We start from the raw sequence: 23,307 nt of genomic DNA, 5'->3' as shown, positions 1-23,307 counted from the left end.
GTAAAGTGCTGTGTAATTTGCCCTAAGGCAGACAGTAAGAACAGGGTTAGCTGCACTTCCTGCTGCTGCGCTCATCACCGAACACCAGATTTTTTTATCCAGAATGAGCACTAAGGGGTGTGTCTTGTGCCCCTTAGTGCTCTTGCTCCCCCTGGGTCAAAAAAGAACCCTACTCACTGTCAAAAAATATGTAACTAATGTGGTAAAGAGGGCAGTTCTGCAGCCCATAGCAACCAATCAGCAGTTCAACACATCTTGTGTGATTAGTATTAGGCGGTGATCCCCAACCAGTGGCTCAGGAGCAACATGTTGCTCACCAATCCCTTGGATGTTGCTCCCAGTGGCCTCAAAGCAGGTCAATATTTTTTAACTTCTGGTTAAAAGGCAAGTTTTGGTTGCATAAACACCCAGTGTAATTGCCAAACAGAGCCTTCTGTAGGCTCCCAGTCAACATAGGGGCTATCAAATAGCCAATTATAGATCTTATTGGCAGCCCCAGGAACTTTGTTCATGCTTTCACAAAAGTTCACACTTCCAGTCATGTACTTTGAAGGATTAACACCTTCATCAATGAGAATCTTGGTACCATTGTGATTGGATCATACCTTCTTACACCTGTCAGTTTCAGCTAACACCTAACTGAACAAGTTCAATGGAATCATTGTGATTGGATGTCTGTGACTCTACTACCATCAAGGGTTTAAATACCGGGGAACTCCCTACCAGTCATTTGAACTGAAGAAGCCACTCGGATGAGTGGTGAAATGTTTTCAAGAAAAACTCAGAAAAGTCCAGTTGTTTTAGATTTAATTCTACTAGATACTGTATATCATAACCTGGATGAATGAGAATCTTCATAGACATATTTGTTCATGCTTGTGTTGCTCTCCAAAATTTTTTCCATTTGAATGTGGCTCATGGGTATAAAAAGTTGGGGATCCCTGGTATAAGGTATGATAACACTTGGGCCTTAGTTCCTTATGTGGGTCAAGTGTTAGATGCAAAATATTGGTGCAATTCCCCATTTTCCACAAAACTGCAGCATTTTCTAAAATCTTTGGACCTGCCGCAAATCACCTGAAAGTACAGAGTTTTAATTCATATTCTTCTTACCTGATGTTCATCTTCAGGCTGCTTACGCTCCTGTTGCTCTTTTCGTTTAAGTTCAGCCTCAATGATCTCAAAGAAATCCTTCTCTGCATTAGCAATTATCTCATTCATATCCTCTGCTGGCTTCTCCTCCTTAACTTCCTCCCCTGGCTCTGCCTTGCTGCGCTCCTTAAGTCTCATCTCACGGTGCCGTGCCTCTAGGATCTTTTCTCTCTTGGTCTCTCTCTCAAACATCTAAGCAAAAAAAGAGAACACTTTTTGTTAAATTCCTGATATGTGAGTGTAGAATACAGTAAGGGTCTCCTCCTTTACTGACAGGAGTTATACATTTAATTTGTAAGGGAGATTCCCAGGCTGCATGCTACTGATTCTGGTGTACGTCAGACTGTGAAAGCTATCCATGAAGGGATAAGCTGCACTTACTGCAGAAGCAAGGTTTCTTTCATTTCTTTGTAGAGTATAAAGTCCTTTTGACAACTCCATTAGTGTGGTTACCCCCATTTGGGATCCACAGGCCACAAAACGCCCATTGTCCTGCATGCGGATGCTGTAGAGGGGTTCACCGCTGACCTGTAAAGAGCAACATCAGAAAAGGTAATTGTTTATGGTATATGGGGAATATAAAGTATAATCAGTGCATTCTGCTTATCACTCAAAACAGTGCAGTTGCCAGTTATAGCTGCTTGTGTTTTGTTTTTTTTAAAGGTTTTTGTTAATGCATTTTCTTTAATACCATAAACAGTCAACCGTTGATACAACATTATAAGGGAAGTTTTTCAAAAGAATAATATGACAGTATGTCAATAAGAATTACGTTATAACGCACAGCAAGATTTATACAGGTGATAACATATCAGGGGGCATTACATGGGCAGTGTAAGAGCATCATGGGATAATCTTGGCTGACACAGCTAACTACACAGAGGGCTCTTCCTCCTGACAGACCTCCAATCAGGGTCCCCATATATTCTAAGAGCAGTGTCTAACAAGGTTTGTCAGCTTTATTACTGGGAGCCTATTGTTAACCAACTGTAGGAGCTTGCAGGCTCATCCACTTAATCACCACCAACTTTTTTTGCCAAATATTAGACACTCCCCATTGATTGTTATTTATTTGTTGTACAATGGAGAACCACGTATCTGTCATAGTGGTCTGCTGACTCAGTGCTTCTCAGCTGGATGACAGCAGTGTCACCCAGCTGTGCTCTGGGGCTAAGGATGGCATATGCCACAGTACTGTAGTAGATGGTACATGGCAATACCCCCAGAGCCTTGCATGGTTAAACCAAAGGGTTTTTAGGGGTCTTGTACAGTGTGTACTGGATTAATGTTATTGTAAGTAGTTCTGAAATAAAGTACTCCCATTGTAGAACCCCGTATTCAGCTATGCTTGTTACAGCGTGCTAGGATGGACTGCCAATTTATTGTGCAGCAACTGTCTGCCGCTTGTCAAAGGGGGTAAAAATCAGTGTACTCAGTCATCACATGCGGCATAGATAAGTTAAGTGAGGAGGAAGGCTCCAGCCTACATCATCATTCAACCCTCTTGCACCCCGTTGTGCCTAAGGGGATATCATACTGGGAAAAAAACAAAAGGAAATGGAAGGGGGGGTGCCAGTCCTGGGGGAGTCCCTCCAGTAAAGGGGATGTTGATCATCGCCCTCAGTCTCAGCCCTCAGTTAAGGACTGATATGTAATTTTACACTAACCTTCACACTTAGACTGGGGTTGTTCTGTTTGTACATGTAGTCCCACACATCTAGAGTCCCATCCATCTTGGTGGTCAGGAAAACAGTTGGGCGTGTTGGGCTCCAGCATGCATCAGTTAAGTAACTCATGTGGTATCTAGAAGAGGAAAAATAAAACTGAGTATTCTGCAGGATTTCCTTTCTGAGACTGAGTGTAAATAAATACTTTGCCAACACAGCAGAGAGCTGTGCCGCTGCCCTGGCATCACAGTGGCTTAGGCCTTACATTACAGTGAACAGTTGCTGAAGATTGAATTGAAATGTGCAATATTTACTTTGTCCACATTATAGAGGATTCTCGACAGTCCTCTGACCAGATCCTTGCCGTCCAGTCTCCAACTGTCAAAAAGTTTTTGGGATAAAATGGGTTCCTCTGTATGGAATATATGGGTCCGTGATGCCCACCATATGTGCAGACAATTTTTTCAGGTGGAGTCTTGGCTTTTCTGTTGCAAGAAACAATCATGCCCTGCTCTGTTCCCACCATGAACTTAGTTGGCTGTAGGGGAAAAAAAATGAGGTCAGCCTGAGAATTAATATTCATCTTTATATTTCTGGTTCGGGATTTCCGAACTGCTGCCTTCCTGATGTCTGCTTCAATTCAGAGTCTGACTTCTGTTCCTACACAGGGTCATGTACCTGCTCTAGACTCCATGGATTATTTTTCTATTTAGGCCCTTGAACTCGCTCGGGGTTTTGACTCTACAGCCTTCTGATTCCATTCAGGCTCTTAACTTGGCTGAGGCTGTGGTTACTACTGTTTGATTGATTATTCTTGTGATTCTATTCAGCCCATTGTTGTAACTTAGGATGGCTACACTGAGTTGTCCAACAATTTTCACAGGCAAATTTTGTTTCTGCCTAATTTACACATATATGTTCTATATATATATATAGAATTAAGAACCTCCTGGCTTGATACATCTTTAATTATGTCATGGTAACAGCCTGGAAGCTATGATATAAATGGAGATGTATTACAATTACTCACCAGAGTAGGCTCAAACTCCAAGGACACTGCCCCCAATGCATTGTCAAGGTTTTCTTTCTTGGAGATATCTAAAATTAATTTCTCTGTTGGCTCACTTAGTTTTCGTATGTCCCACCATAAGATCTATTGATTAGGCAAGATATTATTACATTATTTAATGAACAAACCTTTGATATCAATAATGTTTTTGCCATACTTTAAGCAAGAAGGTTTATTTTTGCTCAGCAGCAAAACACACATAAAGCAGAGTTTACAGACTGATCTTGGACATATATATATATATAGCATATACAATTGAGCTCACCATAATAATCCAACAGTGCATAATAATCCAACATTGCAGGTGTTTTGCGGCAGGTGTGGTCTAAATTACTCTAGCAACCAGGCAGTGGTTTGAATGAGAGAAAATTTGGAATATGAATAGGAGAGGGCCTGAGTAGAAAGATAAGTGACAAAAAGTAACAATAACAATTGGTTTTTGGCTACCGGGGTCAGTAACCCCAATTTGAAAGGTAGAAAGTGTCAGAAGAAGACAGCAAATCATTCAGAAACTTAAAAACTAAGATAAATAAAGTATGAAGACCAATTGAAAAGTTGCAAAGAAATAGCCATTCTATGTAGGTCAGGGGTGGCCAGACTCGGTCTGGTCACGATGGTCATGGTTGACCGTGATGTAGGTGAATTGTTACTGATGAGACCAAAACACATACAAAGAAGGGATTAATGTACATTCACTGGTTCTGTGCTTTGTATTTAAATTAGTAATAACCCCTTTAAAAGTGAAAATAAACAGGTAAAGAGAAAATGAGCAAAAAATGCTGCATAGTAATGACCTGGCCATCTGTAGATGCAGAGAAACATTCTGTGCCTGTTTTTGACTGAAGCCAGATGACCTTGTACACGGGATCCCTGTGGCTGTGCTCAATAACAGTTGACTCCATAGGATTTCCCCCTTTACGCGTGTCCCAATAAGCTGCAGAGGAAGCAAAAAAGTATATCATTCTGTGACTAATAAAATAGTCCCTTGCTAATTAAATCATATGTAGCCTTTTCTGGTTTTCAATTCGTCTTTCCAAATCCACATTTGGTACAGGTATGGGATCCATTATCTGGAAACTAGTTATTTAAAAAGCTCCAAATTAAAGGAAGGACATCTCCCATAGAATCCATTTAGGGCCGTGGTAGATGGGAAGATTAGTCGCTCCCGTGACAAATCTCCCTTGTTGCGGGCGACTAATCTCCCAGATATGCCATCCCACTGGCTTGAATGTAAATCGCCAATTTCCCAAAATCGCAACAAGGGAGATTTGTTGCGGGTGACTAATCTCCCCATCTACCATGGCCCTTAGGATGGCATACGCGGCGCCGCGATTTCCCCAAAATCGCGGAAGTTTCCTCTCAAGGCAACGTCCGCGATTTTACTTAAAAAAATTAGGTTTATTTGCATAGGGGTGTGTGCAATAGCATAGTGGAACATCAGCATTGCTGCCTTTCAGCACTAGCACTAGCACAAAGAGTTTCTATGTTCTCCCTATGTTTGTAAGAATTTTATCTGGGTACTATGCTTTCCTCCGAAACTCCAAAAACACACAAGCAGTTTACTCAGTTCCCATTACAACTGATCATAGTGTTTGTAAATGTGATAGGGACTTCAGATTGCTCCACTGTGACAAATCTGATATGAATGATGTATATCTCTCTAAAAGTGCTGCAGAATATGTCAGTGTTATATAAGTAGAGAGATCGAGCTAGAAGTGTTGCACAGATTGCAAATCACTGCATACCAGTAGACTGCAACGTCCCTGTGATATGTTAGTGATATGGTAACCTATATGTGATTGGGACTATCACAGTTATATAATTCAAATTTCTGGTAATTTTAAGGGCTTACAATACACAAATAAGCATATACTGCAGCCAAATTAGTTCTTACCAATCTGCCCATTGTAGCATCCTCCGACCAGAACATGTGAATCCTTTGGGTTGTATTCCAAGCATACAAGTGGGGAGACTGGCTTAAGGGTCAATTCTGGCTTATTTGGGATTTCTGAAGAAAAGTAAGAGGAGATAATTAATTGCACTTGTGTTTTTCACAACTGTTTAAATATTTTATCCACAAGCAAAAAAAATTCAAGTTGGAAAGGTCCAAGGACATATTGAAACCTAACACTAAGGGGCTGATTTACTAATCCACGAACGGATCGAAAGCGTCCGAATGCGTTTTTTTCGTACTGATCGGTATTTTGCGATTTTTTTCGTCGCCGCCGTGAATTTTTCGTAAATTGTCACAACTTTTTCATAGCCGTTACGACTTGCGCAAATTGTCGCAACTTTTTCGTAGCCGTCGCGAAAAAATCGGAAAAGGTTTGCTCGCCGTTTACTAGTGCTAAATACGAAAAAGTCGCGACAATTCGCGCAAGTCGTAACGGCTACGAAAAAGTTGCGACAATTCGCGCAAGTCGTAACGGCTACGACGGCGAAGAAAAAATCGCAAACAATACAAAAAAGTCGCAAAATGTTCGTTTCCAATCCGATTTTTTCCCATTCGGGATTCGGATTTGTGGATTAGTAAATCAGCCCCTAAATATAAAACAAATGAGGCACCAGTAAAACTATAGGCGTAAGGCTTTAAGGAACAGTAACACCAAGAAATGAAAATGCATTTAAGCAAAGACGATATAATGTACTGTTGCCATGCACTGGTAAAACGCATGTTTGCTTCAGGAACACTACTATAGTTTGTATTAACAAGCAGCTGCTATGTAGCCATGGGGGCAGCCATTCATTACTGCTGGTGGGAAAGAATTTCAGGAGATTAGTCGCCCGTTGTAGAGCAGGTTTATTGCAGGTGACAAACCTCCATGTTTGCCATTACCCTAATGGTGTTCTACAGAGCTTATCTGTTACCTAACCTGTGCTATTAAGCCAAATTTTAACTGCCCCCACAGCAGCATGTTTATCTATACTATATTAGTGTTTCTAGTAAACACACCAATTTTACCAGTGCATGGCAACATTACATTACATTTATATTATATTTATTACTTTTTGTGTGTTACTGGTCCTTTAAAGCACACAAAACCTGCTAAACAAAATATGGGGCACTACAGTAGATAACTCCACATTACAGTAAATGAGAAAGCCACAAATACAGTATTTACGGGTGGCTGACAGCTCGTGGGTCAAGCATCAGTGTCTGGGCATTATGTTCTTTATTGTTACTGGAAAATGTGGTTGTTTCTGGCAACGCAAGAAACATTCGCTCAAATCTACCACAAATCCAGAGATCCCCCTTAGCTACAGAGGGAAGACATTGGACAATTCTTAATAGCTAAAGTACAGTTTGATATAAAGCATAGCATTATACAATGAATGTAAATACTATAGATAATTCAATTATCCCACTAATGACAGAACCGGATGTTTATCCACATAACCGGATGTTTATTAGAAGATGCAATAATGCAAAATGGTTTAACAAAGAAATATGAAATGTGTCATTGTCCTTACCAATATCCCAGATATATGATTCATAGCTCATATCTTTGGGTGCCCGCTGAAAGTCCAGACAGGAGTAGGCCACAGCCAGCTTCCTGCTACCATCTGGGTGCCATGACAGATGTGTGGCTGTGCGTTTGATTTCATTGGGGTCCCTTTGGCAAGAGAGCAATATGATTACAATAGCATGATATGTTGTCTAGAGACAGCTTTGCAATGTCACATGTATATACATGACCATTTACTGTTATGCATTCATGCGTGCCTTTTGTATCATTTTAGTGACAGTGCAACTAAGTTTAGAAATATGTCAGATCATCACATTATGGGGCAGATTTATCAAAATATGACTTTAGAGCTCAATACATAAAAACTCACCCATGTTCTATTCATTCCTATGGGATTTTTAAAGGTGTATTTATCATTGGTGTAAGTTAGAACTCACCATTTGATAAATACACTTCTAAAAATCCCATAGGAATGAATAGAACGTGAGTGAGTTTTTATGTATTAAGCTCTAAACTCACATTTTGATAAATTTGCCCCTTAGTTTAAAAATACAAAAGATAGCTGCCTCTCGGTAGATGTGGATGAATGTCGTACCTGAACACATTCACCGTGTTAGCTGAGGGAGTTTCATCCATCCCTTCCAATTCTTCTGTGTCTTCAAAATATTCTTCATATATATTGATAGCATTGTTCTGCTTGATGCAGTGCTCCATCACCTTGTTAATAACACAAACAAGATTAAAAAAAAATGAACCATCTTACATAAGTCCAGTTCAGTGACCCCTAATTCCCATAGAAGAAAATTAAAATGTGGGCAAACAAAATGCATTTTGAGCTACTGCACCTTTACAGGATACACATACAAATGCCACAAAAAGAAAAACATTTTTTTTTCATGTGAGTTCAGTGAGTTCAGTTTTCTTCCACTTATGACCATATGAAATTGTTATCACCTGGAGTATGCTACTAAACTAGTATAATTCCAAGAGTGGGACAAAGATCAGGATTGTGAATGAGAATTAATATATTGTGTTGCTTACACTGCCCAACTGTGAAATGGTTGCTATATAGTGATCATCCTTCTCGACCTTCTTACGAAAACGAATAGTCTGCTCCATTTCCTGTGGATTTATATCTTTAGGCCACCCACCTTCCACATGGTTTATCCCACGGGCTTCCATCTCATACCTCTCTGTATTAACCTATAGAATAACAAAAATAAAACTATTATTATACATTTTATGGGCTTCACTTTTAATACAGTTTTCAAATGGTTTGCCTTTACATTTTACCTCCTTCTGACCTGCACGTGAACATACTATCTTCTTATTACAGTTAATTAGGTTTACCAGAGATGTGCCTTAATGTTTAAGAGAATATTTGTCATATTTTTGGGTGCATTTTAGCGGGAATTATTTACCGAGGATAGGTTGCTCTAACATGGCTTTATCTTTATGATCTCATGGTACAACTCAAGTCAAAATTAATGCTAGTTAAGGCCTTTGCCCACTGTGAAAAGCCAAAGCAAAGTTGCTTCGGACACAACTTCCAACAATTACATTACTGGGCAGAAGTGGGCTCTGAGTAGATACCAGACTGTCTGAATGGAACTGTACCATTTGTAGTAGTAGTACAGCCTAAAGGTGGCCACACACGGGCCAATTCTAGCTGCCGATATCGGTCCCTTAGACCAATTCGGCAGCTTATCGGGCCGTGCATGGCCACTAACGATGGGCCTGTCCGACCAACATCTGGCCCAGGGCCAAACAACCGAATTAGCCCGATATCGCCAACCAGTAGGTGAGATATCGGTAGAAGATCCGCTTGCTTGGTGACCTCGCCACGCGAGCAGATCTTAGTGTGTATGGCCACCTTAAGGCTCTTTGAGAAGCACAGATTAAAGAGCTCTGCAATATTTACATAATGTAGGTTCGGTAGGTAAAACATGATTTTTTTGTGCTTCACCTGCAGCAGTCCTGGTAGGCGTTCACTGTTTACTAAAACCATGCTCATATTACATAATAATAATGACCTTCATAATAATGACAGTGCCAAAACCCAGAGAAGTACAGCACTGCATCAGCTTTCCACACTGCACCATATGAAAAAAACTCAAATGTTGGCAGTTGTGAAATAATTAGAGAAATATGTAAGATGGCCATTTGTATGTTCTCCCTGTGTCTGCGTGGGTTTCCCCAATTCTCTACTCTGGTTTCCCCCCACACTCCAAAAACATACTGGCAGGTTAATTGGCTCCTGACTAAATTGCCCATAGAGTGTGTGAATGCGATAGGGACCTTAGATTGTAAGCTCCTCTGGAGCAGGGACTGGTGTGAATAATGAATAATCTCTGTAAAGCGCTGTGGAAATGTGTCGGCGCTATATAAATAACAGGAAATAATAAATAAATGAAAATCACAGTGACAGATTTAGGCCATTACGGGTTCCATCCAGCTTTGTATGGTCAGTCTGTTGATTGGTATATTGCATGAAAAAACTTTTCAAAACATTTCTGTCAGTGCCAATCAGGCTAAAAATACTAGTTTAAACTTTGTTATGCTTTTTCACAATAGCTTGCTCAGTCTTCAGTAAGAAATCACAAATTTTTTAAGCACAGAGGTCATTGTTTCAAAATGTCAGACAGAAATAATCAAGCTAATTAACAAGCTAATCAGTAGTTTGTGTAATTTCCATTCTGCGGAAGCTGATCTCCCTGGTGCTTTAAGTGCTATAATTTAGAATGTTAGGGCTCATTTACATAAAGCAATACTGTCTTTGAAAAACATGTTTTTTTCAAAACACATCAGTTAATAGAGCTTCTCCAGCAGAATCTTGCATTGAAATGCATTTTCAAAAACACAAACAAATGTTTTTATATTTCATTTTAAAATTTTGCATATTCTTCATTTCCCAGGGTGCCACAGCCATGTGACCTGTGCTCTGATAATCTTCAGTCACACTTTACTGTTGCACTGCAAATTGGAGTTATATCAGCCCCCTCCCAGCAGCCGATCAGCAGAACAATAAGAAGGAAGCAACATAGCGGCTCCCAGTAGATATCAGAATATCATTCAATAGTAAGAAATCCAAGTCCAGCTTGGGACTCCTCCAGTTACATGGTAATAGGAGAAACAATAGGTAACCTGAAAGCAGTTCTAATGTGTCTGGCTCCTTCTGAAAGCTCAGACTCAGGCACAATGCACTGAGATGGCGCCTACACACCAATATTACAGCTAAAAATAAATTTATTTGTTCAAGAATAAAATTTTAAATAGTAGACTGAATTATTTTCTATGTAAACTGTGTAATTGAAAAAAAAAAATAAAGTACACCATAAAATCATGACAGTATCCCTTTAAAGTAAAGGCAGGATGCAAAGTGCAAAATGTGTGCACAACTGGTATTGATTTTGCAATCTGCACAATGCCTTCTTGCAGCCCAGTGCTTTCTGTTTTGGACACGGATAGCTTTTTTCACCTGAAGCTGTGCTTTGCACCTCACACCAGATGTATTATTCACTGTGAGGTGCAGAGTGCAAAACTGCAACCATAAATGAGCTGACCTCTTTGGTTATAATTACATATCAGTGAGAATGCCTCAGCCAGCAATAAAAACCATCAGTCTGATCAAGGCCACACTGTCCCATAATAAAGTGGTGGTATATCCAGCCTTATACCTCATGTTCAGACATTTCATGAGAGCACTGGATAGCTACATCACAGGGATTTCTCTCTATAAAGTTTAAGGCTTGGCTAGGATCAGGAAGTATATCAACATGCAGCTCTGCTGGACGATCTGAAAAGTTGCATTGACGTCCAAATTCGCTTCGCTTCCGTGTATACACGTAGACGATCTCCATCGTGTCTGGAGTAAAAGAAGGGATATAATATAATATGGCAGAATAGCTCAAATAAAAATAGCATGTATTAACTAGCTAAAGTAGAGATCCTAGCAAAGAGTAACAAGAGCATACCTGCATGTATAGTCTAACAAAAAAAAGGACCACATTTGCATGGATAGTATGAAACCACTGATTCAGACCCGATTGACCCATATATGGCTGCTTTTACTAGACAACTTGCTGAAATGCTTTAACCCGCAGGTCCCCAACCTTTTTTACCATGAGCCATTCAAATGTGAATATAGTTGGTGAGCAACCAAACATAAAAAAGTTCCTGGGGTGCCAAATAAGAGCTATGACTGGCTATTTGGTAGCCCCTATATGGACTGGCAGCCTACAGAGGGCTCTGTTTGGCAGTACATCTGATTTTTATGCAACCAAAGCTTGCCTCCAAGCCAGGAATTTAAACATGAGCATCTGCTTTGGGGCCACTGGGAGCAACGTCCAAGAGGGTGGTAAGTAACATGTTGCTCACAGGTTTGAAATAGCCTACAAATATATTGCTTTGGGTTCAATAACACTAGGTACACTTTGCAGCTGATATGCCCCATATGAAGCAGCTTCTTAGTGGGAAAACTGACCACACACAAAACAGTGCACATTTAACTTACATGATTATTACAAATGTATTATGCTTTGGGGGCCCATGCTCAGCAAGTATTGAAAACAGAGTAAACAATTAAATTATTTTGGCCACCACCAGATCCCGGTGGGCACTCCTGCTCTTGACCATTTGGCCTGCTTCATGGTCATTCCCTATTTCTGAATGGGAACAAAGAGGAGAAATAGATGGAAGAATAGATGCTAGCATGTAAATAAAAGAGACTAGAAGAATAAAGAGGTTGGGTGAGGAAAGGAGGAAAAATAGTTTGAAAAGCAGGCCTAGGGTCTAAGGTTTTCTGGTGGGCCCCTGGGGTCCCAGTCTGACACTGCCCCCATCACAGACTAGTGATGTGCAGGTTGACCTGCAACCCAAGGGTTCGCCCTTAAGTCAGGTGGGTTAGGAAATTTTGGTGACCATAACAGCAGTAACACTGACTACTGTTATACTTATGGTTACTTTAGCACCATATGGATACTTTGTTACCTTTTGGATTATACTGGGGATGCATACAGTTACTTTTAAGTAAATTACTTTAGGCTAATGTTATTCAGTACAGGTATGGGATTCCTTATCCGGAAACCCGTTATCCAGAAAGTTCCGAATTATGGGAAGGCCATCTCCCATAGACTCCATTATAAGCAAATAATTCTAATTTCTAAAAATGATTTCCTTTTTCTCTGTAATAATAAAACAGTACCTTGTACTTGATCCCAACTAAGATATAATTACCCCTTATTGGGGGCAGAACAGCCCTATTGGGTTTATTTAATGGTTAAATGATTCCCTTTTCTCTGTAATAATAAAATAGTACCGTACTTGATCCCAACTAAGATATAATTACCCCTTATTGGGGGCAGAACAGCCCTATTGGGTTTATTTAATGGTTAAATGATTCCCTTTTCTCTGTAATAATAAAATAGTACCCGTACTTGATCCCAACTAAGATATAATTAACCCTTATTGGGGGCAGAACAGCCCTATTGGGTTTATTTAATGGTTAAATGATTCCCTTTTCTCTGTAATAATAAAACAGTACCTGTACTTGATCCCAACTAAGATATAATTACCCCTTATTGGGGGCAGAACAGCCCTATTGGGTTTATTTAATGGTTAAATGATTCCCTTTTCTCTGTAATAATAAAAAAGTATCTTGAACTTGATCCCAACTAAGATATAATTACCCCTTATTGGAAGCAAAACAATCCTATCAGGTTTATTCAATATTTAAATGATTTTTATCAGACTTAAGTTATGGAGATCCAAATTACGGAAAGCATGTCCCGAGCATTCTGGATAACAGGTCTCATACCTGTATTGTGTATTTGGAGCATTGGAGTCGTGGTAGATGCGGATCCTTTTAAATGGTTTTAATGAAATTTCTGTCTGTTAAAAGGCTTTTTGTAATTAATAAAATTATGCCTGATTATTATGGCTAGGCGTGGCTCTATATAAGAAGCATTTTACAATTTCCATGTGGAATTAAGTCTGTACTACACCTACACAGTGTGGTGCCCTATGCTCACAATGGAGCCAAGTGGTTCAGACCCAAGCAATAACAATATACAGAAATAACTGGGACAGGTTTTAGGATACAGTACTCACACACACAACACAACACTTTGCAACCGAGAAAACCCTAATATATAACCACAAAGCCCTGAAATCAGGAATAGACCTGAAATAGTTCTGACATGACTTGAGGAGCTCCCCCTGCTGTACGGAATAGGAACAGCAATTGAATATTAACAGAGCCCAAAACTCAGGTGCCGTGTTACCTGTCCGGCAGGGGTAGGTAGCCTAGAACACAACAGCGCCGGCTGAAACCCACTTTATCGCTTAGGCATTGTACAAAAGAAACATCTGAGACCCATAAAGACATAATAACAGGACTTGATGATGGTTTGCTCAGACCTGGCCAGGGTGCCCCTTACAGTTTAACCAACAGCAGCCAGTATCCCATCTGATAGTGGCTTACATCTTCTATAACAGAAGGGGAAAGTTCAATCACTGTGAATATTCGCAGTTACAGTCAGGGGGAACACTAGTCAGTAATAGCCTGCCACTGCTTCCCTTCTGCCCCCCATGCTTCCCCCGTACTTGGGGAACAGAGCAAAATGCCTTCGTTGTTACAGTGTTAAAGCTGCATTTTGTGCAGTCAGAGTGAAAAGTATGTGCCAGGGAAGAAGGCTGCCAGCCTTACCTTACACTGCCTCCCGGTCCTGTAGATGAATGGAGGGCTTTAGTGTACCGTAACCTAGCAACCGCCAATCCGGAAGTGCTGCTCGGACGCTGCTGCCTGGATAGGCTTATGGTGGCGTGCCCGCGGCGCGCTCCCGTTTTCGCTGTACAAGTGTGCGCTCCCGTATTCTCGCTATGAGTGTGCGCTATGAGAATGCGCGCTCCCGCGTTCTCCCCAGTGAGTGTGCTGAATGCGCGCTCCCGCGTCCTCCCTTTGAGAGTGCCTTCGGCGCGCCTCCCCTGTGCCCTGTAAGCCCGTGTGTCGGCGAGGCATGCTAGCTCCGCTTACCGGGCAGTAATACACGGGGGGGAATGGCAGCGGCTCGGGTGGAATATATCGCTCCATGGTGGGTTTATTGGCTGCACAATTTCCCGCATGTAGACCTTTCGTTGCGGCAGAAGAGCCCCGATTTTAACCCCAAGGACCCCGGGTATCAGCAGGTCAGTGTCCCGCAGGGTATGGGAGTGTGGGCACCGGGACTCCCTAATGGATTTCTGTAAAAACTCTGGAAAGAACTTGTCACTGTGTCCCTTACTGTCCCTTACTGGCGGCATCGCCTGCTTATAGGGACACTGCTACTTCCCCATAACTTGTGTGTGCGACTGTCCCTGTGTGCGACTGTGCCTGTGTGCGACTGTCCCTGTGTGCGACTGTGCCTGTGTGCGACTGTGCCTGAGTGCATCTCTGCTGGGAAGCGGCTCCTTATACTAAATACTCCCGAGCTATGGACCGAAACATCTGCCCTGCCTATAATACACTTAAATGCTCAGTCGTTTAATGTTTTTTTTTTATAATAATTATAATTTGGGAATCTGAGCAGAAGGGAAAGGTTTTAGCGAACAATAGAGTATTTATTATTATTATTATTCTTTATCTTTGTCACTGATATATTCCCCAGCGTTGTACTAAGGCTATCTTATCATCAGCCCCTGTGGAGCTTACAATTAGCCCACACTATGGGTAGTTTTATCAGCCACATTGTAGTTGTATTAGAATGTGCCCCCCTTCATGTAGTGAATAATGGGACAAGTAGGAGAGCCTTGATCTAATATCAGCAAAGGGCATTGTTTATAGTTATTTGAGCTGCTTTTATGGAGGTAGCTCCCAGTGCCTTTAGATTGTTATCTCTATGGGCAAGGTGAGGAGTCTTGAGAAGCAATGTGTGTGCTTTGTGATGGGGGCTGCCTCAGCTTGGTCCCTTACAGTCCCTGTGCCCCAGGATATTTGCGTCAGTGGATTTGGTTGGAATGTAGGACACCGATTTCAAGGATCACTGGATCACATCAGTGGGGGGGGATCTCTCAAATCAACTAAATGTAGCACTTTGTGTAGAGAGACTTTTTCCTTCTGCTCTGTAATCACATGACTGTGGTTAGTGATTTCATACATAACTGTATGGCAGGCAATTTATATATAGTGATTGTATTTCATAATAAAAGAATCCCATATACAAAGCTTATATGGGCAGCTTCCATGCAGTTGTATCTGTCTCCAGTTCAGTGCAGCAGATATTTATTCTCATCAGGCAGAAAAAAGCTTAGAACTGATGATGTAATCCTTTCCCTTTTTAATAGAATGTACCCATCAACTCTGTGCTGATAATGAGAATTGCTTTGTGCCCCACCTTCCCCATACAAGGCATTGTTAGAAGGGGGTGTTCTACAGGTATGGCATCCTTTATCTGGAAACTCATATTTGGAGAGATGAATTAGATACGCTTTGTGTGCCATTGCCCTTATAGACTGCCAGCTTTGTTATTTAGCCCCTCAGACAACAAAAAAATTTAAAAAACTAAACCACAACAGTTAAATGAACACATTTTACTTTAAAAATTGTTAATAAACAATGCCTATTATTTAATGTTTAAATGATTTTTAGCATTAAGACTTAAGGTGATTCAAATTACAGTAAGACCCCTTAAGGTGACCAAATGTACCAATATTATCTTATGAAACAAAGTTTTGTGCAATCATTTTGATCAGGTGCCTCTGAAGGTGCCCAAACATTATAACATTAAGGGCTCTGGCACACGGGGAGATTAGTCGCCCGCGACAAATCTCCCTGTTCGTGGGCGACTAATCTCCCCGAGTTGATTCACCATACACGCACCGAATATGGTACCTCGTTTCGTACAATAATATCAGTGCGTGTAAGGCCAGCTTTAGAGGGAATAGAGGGAATATTGGACCTGATGCAGGACTCTAGCTAGAGTTTCACTCAGAGAACCATATCCTCTTTGCCAGTTGCCATCCCACCAACGAAAATGTAAATCGCCGGTAGGATGGCACACGCTGCGCAGGCGATTTCGGCAACTCGCCGAAGTTGCCTCGCGAGGCATTTTCGGCAATTTGCCGAAATCGCGCCGCCGTGTGTGCCATCCCACCGGCGACTTACATTTTCGTTGGTGGGATGGCAACGGATGGCAACTCGGGGAGATTAGTCGCCCGCAAACAGGGAGATTTGTCGCGGGCGACTAATCTCCTCGTCTGCCAGAGCCCTAATGCTGAATCTTCAGATAGGGGTAAAGAATTCCTTTGTTTATACCTGCATATCTAACGATTCAGCTCTGAATGTGTGCAGAGGGGTCTACCAGCTAGCTGGCACACCAGGGAACCAAACTGTTTCTTTTATAGAATGTGGTGGTTTGCCACATAGATATAAATTCCTTGCTGTATTAAAGGAGAAACAACTGGCAAAGAGGATATGGTTCTCTGAGTGAAACTCTAGCTAGAGTCCTGCATCAGGTCCAATATTCCCTCTATTCCCTCTAAAGCTGGCCTTACACGCACTGATATTATTGTACGAAACGAGGTACCATATTCGGTGCGTGTATGGTGAATCAATGAGACAACCGGTATGGCAAAAGCCTTGGATATCGGCTGCTGATAACGGACGACTCGCCGATTGGCCAGGTTAGAAAATTTTGATCGGGCGCCATAGAAGGCGCCTGACCAAAATCTGCCGTCAGGGCTGAATCGGCAGAAGGAGGTAGAAATCCTATTGTTTCTACCTCCTTATCTGCTGTTTCAGCCCTGACTGTGTGTGGCGGATCTGACGATGTTTCGTGCGACCGATTCTCCCCGTGTGCCAGAGCCCTAAGGGACCAATATCGGCAGCTAGAATCGGCCCGTGTATGGGCATCTTGAGAGGGAACATTGATCAGAATGGGTACCCGCAGAATAGCCACAAAGTGCTCAGGTTTTAGGGAGATAAGATTAAAGGGCCAGTAAAACATGAAAGTCAAACTGTGCTGATTTACACAAAATATTCACTTATTGTGCACTTCTACCTTATCTAAACAATCACAGTGTTTTAAATTATCTGTAGTCTAGGTTTTCAGGGTGGAGAACTGTTCAGACAACAGATAAGAGATTAGCACACAAAAGAGAGGGGGTAATTTAGTATCTATGCTAGTGCATATATTTCCAAATCAAGGGTTTTTATGTATAAGGTGAAACAGGTATGGGACCTGTTATCCAGAATGCTTGGGACCCGGGGTATTCAGGATAAGGGATCTTTCCGTAATTTTGATCTCCATAACTTAAGACTGCTAAAAATCGTTTAAATATTGAATAAACCCAATAGGCTTGTTTTGCCTCCTATAAGGATTGTAAGTAATCCTTATTGGAGGCAAAACAAGCCTATTAGGTTTATTCAATATTGAAATGATTACATCTTAGTTGGGATCAAGTACAAGGTTCTGCTTATAATAATAAAGGTTGCTAATAATGGAGTCTATGGGACATGGCCTTTCCGTAATTCGGAACTTGCTGGATAATGGGTTTCTGGATAAGGGATCCTATACCTGTATCATTGAATTGTCAAGCCACCATACCATGTCAAGCTAAACCCTGCATCATGGTTTTAACTATTTACCTCTGGTCATATTTTTCGTAGCCTGGCACCTCCATGCATAGTCAGTAGACATTTTATCCAAAAAATGCAACTAAGGCATTGGTCTCACAGGGCTTGATCCACCCCCGCCTATAGCTTTTAAGCTAATGGCACACGGGGCTCAACCTCGGAGAAAATGCAGACGGAGAGAAGTTGATGCTCTTCCATCTGCTCCCTTCTTATGTCTTTGTACTGACAGGCATGGATTCTTACTGTGTGCAGACAGTAATTGTGAAAACAGTAAGGGCAATAGCAGACAGGGAGGTTTGCTGCTTATGGGATATCTGCACTACCCACAGGCTACAAATCTCATGAAAATTCCTTTTTGTTAACTAATTTTGGGATCACATGTTGAACACTTTACATGTGACTTAGGGGCTGATTCATCTAAGTACGACTTCGAATCCCGAAATGGGTAAAATTCGAATTAGATATGATAATTTCTGATGATCGCAAGTGTCACGAAAATGCGTACGAAAAAATCGTATTAGTCACGATAATATCGTATTGGTGATCCGAAAGTCACAAAATTTTCATATCTGAACGATCGTAAACAGCGGGAAAACCTTTCTGACTTACATAGTTACATAGGGTTGAAAAAAGACCAGAGTCTATCAAGTTCAACCCTTCCAAGTAAACCCAGCACACACAACCTATACTTACCAATCTATACACTCACAAACATTATTAACATTTATTTATAAAGCGCCAACATATTCCGTAGCGCTGTACGATAGGTGGGTTACATACATTGGACATACAGAGTAACATATAAAGCAATCAATAACCGTACATACATAAACTATATATACAACCACTAATACTGACTGTAGATATTAGTATCACAATAGCCTTGGATACAATGCTTGTTCAAGAACTCATCCAGGCCCCTCTTATAGACATTAACAGAATCTGCCATTACCACATCACTAGGAAGGGCATTCCCCAACCTCACTGCCCTCACCGTGAAAAACCATCTACACTGCTTCAAATGGAAGCTCCGTTCCTCTAATCTAAAGGGGGGGGCCTCTGGTGCGTTGATCGATTTTATGTGAAAAAAGAACCCCCCCTATCTGCCTATAATCCCCTCTAATGTACTTGTACAGAGTAATCATGTCCCCTCGCAAGCGCCTCTTTTCTAGCGAAAACAACCTTTGATCCTTCTGTGCATGTTTTTGGAAGCCTCCCATAGGACTCAATGGCACTCTGCAGCTCCAATCTGGCCCAAGGAAAGTCACGATACCGAAGCTTGAATGAATCTGAAACTTTTGTACTCGTTGCGACAATACGACTTTGTTGCGTAATTTTTGACGCACAGTACGAAAAAGTCGCTCAAATTAGCGAGTAGCGATTATCATGGAAAAATGAGGAAGAAGGCATTTTCCTATCATAACGCTGGATTGCTGCGTGTAAAGTGTTTTACATAAGGCGATCCCGATGTTAGTTAATGAAGAGGTATTTTTAAAAAGATTTTTTACCCGCAGGCGATGAATCTGCCATTGCCCTGAAATTCATGGTTTCAACCAGAGCATCGACAAGTAGTAAAATATCAGTAGCATCTTCTCTCACTTGGCCAACCTGTAAACCTGTTCTTCATTGTCCTATAGATATTATGGGATTTCACCAGGTTGTAACCGGCAAGGTCTTTTTAATGTTATATTGGACAAACATTGTTATAAAGTGTAAAGTTGATAACATTGTTTATAAAAGTGTAAAGTGAAGTAAAATGGTTAAGTCAAAGCTCCATTGAAGTCCTATCAGAGAGAGACAATTGCCTAAGAAGACAATGTAGTGAAACAATGGTCGATATTTTAGAAGTTTGGCTATTTGTCTAACTGAGGTTAAAGGCTATGGCATACAGGGACATTTTTCAGCTGAGGAAGCAATGCCAGAAACCACCACTGGCACCTATTTATGCAGCACTTTACAGAGATTGTTCATCATTGACATGTCTCTGCCCCGGAGGAGGTTCCAGTCTAAAGCCAGCCATACACGCAACGATATTATTGTACGAAACCTCATTTTGTACGATATTCGGTGCGTGTATGGTGGCTCAAAGAGGCTACTGATAACGGTCATCTCGTCGATCAGCCAGGTTAAAAGATTTTGCCTTCAATCGCACTTGAGTGAAATCTACGTTTAGGGCTGAATCGGCAGGTGGAGGTAGAATTTCTATTGTTTCTGATGATTCAGCTCTGAATGTCATTGGAGGGTGGGTTGATCTTTCGTTATTGCTACTTGTATGGCCACCTTAAGGACCCTATCAATTTTATCAAAAGCCAGTTATGGTTTTTGAAGTGTGGGAGGAAATTGGAGTGCCTGGAAAGAAACCCATACTAACACAGGGAGAAAATACAAACTCTTTTCAGATAGTACCAAGGCCAGAATCAAACTCAGGACTCCAGCACCTACCATTCACTTTAGTAAAAAAATTTGTGACAGCTTTGTCACATGGCAGTATTGAGGGCATCTCCACCAGATAAAATATGCCAGCAGAGAATATGCCCATTGTGCTGTCAGCCTTATAGTCAGTCAGGCTACACTTTAGGATCTTTAGATCCAACTATATAGCCCATACGTTTATTTGTCAGATCGTTTCAAATTAGCCATCTGTGTTTGATCAATTTGCACTGATATCTGGCAGGGCTTCCTGCTGAGTGAGAAGTCAGATCTCTAGCAACTCAGCACATGTGTAGCCAGCATCATAATGCCTTTAATTGAGGAAGAAGGTTTGTGTCTGTTCCAAGCCTGTGGAAGAGCCCTAGCCCATGATAAAGATCTGGCTTTTCATCTTTTTCTACAAATAATATCAGAAAGTGAATGAGAAACAATAAGGAACGGACACCCTTTATTTTCAGCAATGTACTGCTCACTGATTCCTGAAAGGGAATTTCTCATATTAAAGGGAAAATATTTACCATTTGTAAGTACTCTTTCATGTGACTTTAATTTCATCTTATGTGGAACATAATGTGGAACATATGATTATTGTGATTATTCTATTTCCATATGTGTTTGTATATGTTTGAAAAAGAGCTGTGTTATAGTTGGTGATGGTGCCGCAGAGACATGCTTGAAAAAGTCACATGGAGTAGTCATATGCAGGTTGGTCTGAAACCCACAAGACTCTCAGATTTAAACCCAAGGTTTGCAGGTCGCGGCTGGGTTTGGGCCAAGCTCTCTTTTCCACTTTCCCCACAGAAAGTATTGTGTTGCCCATATGTGAGGAAACCCAAAAGTTCTCTTTCATATGTTTTAATTGTACATTTAGTACATGAATGTAGAAGAGATTCAATGAAGGTATAATCTCAATTGCACTGCTTAAAGGCAGTGGCACATGGGGAGATTAGTCGCCCATGATAATTCTTACTGTGTGCGACTTATCTCCACGTAATGCCATCCCACCGGCAAGAATGTAAATCGCTGGTGGGATGGAATATGCGTGGCTTCAGTTTCCCAAAGTCACCCGAAGTTTCCTTGAGAGGCAACCTCGGGCGACTTCGGGAAACCGAAGCAACACGTATGCCATCCCACCGGCGATTTACATTCTTGCCGGTGGGATGAAATATCAAGGAGATTAGCTCCCTGGTAATAGTGAATATTTATCGCGGGTGACTAATCTCTACGTGTGCCACTGCCCTAAAGGTGAAGACACATGTAGCTACTAGTAGCAGCTACTTGTTACAGCTACTAAAATGGATAATGCTGATCATTTACTGATAATTGTCTCTAGGTGTATTTTACCAAAGTCAATTTTCAGTATTGTCTATGGCAGGGTATTTTCTGGTGCTTAGTAGCCATGACAAGTAGCTGCTACTAAGTAGCTCTGTGTGTCTTCGCCCTTGGAACTCATCCTTGTGGTACATATAGTTCTGAGACGATCTTCCATGGACATCTAATAAAAATGTCAGAGGAGAAGGAAATCTATATGGGTGAGTAAAATATATTTCAGGGTATTTCAATTACTGCTTGAACTGACAAGTGGCCGAGGGCCCATCTGTTCTGCAGTGTGTCTGAATGGTTGTACAGCATGAAGCAGATGTACAGCAAGTAGATGTCATTGTGGTTACAGCCAGTTGCTACATGAATATTGGCATGTATGTCAGATGAACATAGAGCTCTTTTGTCTAATTTCTGTGTGTCTGCAACACACAGTGACATTCATGCTGTGGATAGCTGTATATTGACTTCTTTTCAAATGTGCTGCAACATAACTTGAGCCTCAGTTTGCTATATCCATGCCCTCATAATTCAGGGTGCGTCATGTTCTAAAACAATTGTTGTGCCCTTTAAGTCAGATAAAGCATACTGAACCCAAAAAAGGATGAAACAGATGGAACAAATGGAGCCTGTGGCTTTGTAGTTTTGTCCTCTGTTTCCCTTTATTGAATGAGATAGAAATGATCAATTATTCACACTTCCATGAGTACCTATCTATCTAATTTTCTTATTTGCTTCTTTCCTGACTGAGAGACTGTGAACAGAATTTAGCAGCACCCCAAGAGAAGTCATAAGGTGCTATGAAAGGCATGTATAGAAGAAGTGAAAGCTGGAAAACTGCTGATATGATAATCAGATTATAGAAATCCCTAATGTTCGAGACACATTAATAAGAAAATAATCAGCCAAAGGGGCCAATAAAACCACTCACTATACATTAGTAGCCTGAAATGGCATTATTATTTTCCTACAAATATAGGGACACTTGAAGTTCTACAGATTTGTTTCTGTTTTAAATGTCCCTAGGGATTTCTTAAACTTTCTGGATTTATTGCTGGATTTAACTGCCCTTCTTAATTCCCAACAGCTTCAAAGAGTTTCTGTATTTATTGCTAATCTTCCTCTCAGATATAATGCAGTACCTAATTCTCAACAGTTTCCTTGGTTATTGGTCAGAAAGTCCTTCCACTTGAAAACTAGGTGGTAGACTTCATCCCTTCCCATCTTAAATCTCTGCTCCTGCAATTACACTTGTGATGGTTTTAGTCTGGATCACTGGAAACCATAGCCTCCCAAAATATATTATTGTGCCCCCAAGTGACTGAATTCCATGCATAGCAATCCCAGATAGGTTGAGAATTGGGATTGAGATATATTTGGTGTTCTTTATATTCGTGCCTATTCGTTTTCTACATTGATTCTGTTGTCTTTCTTAGAGGTGGCAATACATGGGCCAATAATTCAGAAGGAAGGCTCAATATACATATTTTCTTTTTTTTTTTTTTTGTTTTGCAGAATTAATGGAATTTTGTGGTATTCATTTCATTTTAATTATTCTGGAAATGTATTCAATCCATCCCTAGTTGTTGAGAG

General features: G+C 41.0%; 2 protein-coding genes across 3 annotated transcripts in view; one reads left to right on the top strand and one right to left on the bottom strand.

The window, feature by feature from the left end:
* Nucleotides 1-23,307, bottom strand: part of dnai2 (dynein axonemal intermediate chain 2) — a 64,757-nt gene that overhangs the window by 1,190 nt on the left and 40,260 nt on the right. The window contains exons 1-12 of one of the 2 annotated variants that reach the window (XM_002935383.5): nucleotides 14,062-14,166; nucleotides 11,033-11,220; nucleotides 8,397-8,558; nucleotides 7,951-8,072; nucleotides 7,360-7,502; nucleotides 5,783-5,896; nucleotides 4,683-4,822; nucleotides 3,850-3,972; nucleotides 3,134-3,357; nucleotides 2,820-2,955; nucleotides 1,534-1,680; nucleotides 1,114-1,344 (exon numbers count right to left, since the gene is read on the bottom strand). In XM_002935383.5, coding sequence (XP_002935429.1) covers nucleotides 1,114-1,344; nucleotides 1,534-1,680; nucleotides 2,820-2,955; nucleotides 3,134-3,357; nucleotides 3,850-3,972; nucleotides 4,683-4,822; nucleotides 5,783-5,896; nucleotides 7,360-7,502; nucleotides 7,951-8,072; nucleotides 8,397-8,558; nucleotides 11,033-11,215 — 1,725 coding nt within the window. In that variant the 5' untranslated portion in view covers nucleotides 11,216-11,220; nucleotides 14,062-14,166. Of the gene's footprint in view, nucleotides 1-1,113; nucleotides 1,345-1,533; nucleotides 1,681-2,819; nucleotides 2,956-3,133; nucleotides 3,358-3,849; nucleotides 3,973-4,682; nucleotides 4,823-5,782; nucleotides 5,897-7,359; nucleotides 7,503-7,950; nucleotides 8,073-8,396; nucleotides 8,559-11,032; nucleotides 11,221-14,061; nucleotides 14,167-23,307 lie in introns of those variants that run through there. The other variant, XM_031894349.1, reaches the window with a different exon arrangement.
* The window catches only part of ttyh2 (tweety family member 2), a gene marked incomplete at its 3' end in the record, with an annotated part of 59,689 nt that continues 50,763 nt past the window's right edge, over nucleotides 14,382-23,307 (top strand). Inside the window, 1 exon segment of the mRNA NM_204080.1 lies at nucleotides 14,382-14,540. Within this exon segment, the coding sequence (NP_989411.1) occupies nucleotides 14,412-14,540 (129 nt within the window). The 5' untranslated portion in view covers nucleotides 14,382-14,411.

Source organism: Xenopus tropicalis, chromosome 10 (assembly GCF_000004195.4).
Source record: "Xenopus tropicalis strain Nigerian chromosome 10, UCB_Xtro_10.0, whole genome shotgun sequence".
Taxonomy (NCBI): Eukaryota; Metazoa; Chordata; class Amphibia; order Anura; family Pipidae; genus Xenopus; species Xenopus tropicalis.
The sequence above is the reverse complement of the archived record's forward strand: the minus strand, read 5'-3'. Positions and strand labels throughout refer to the sequence as shown.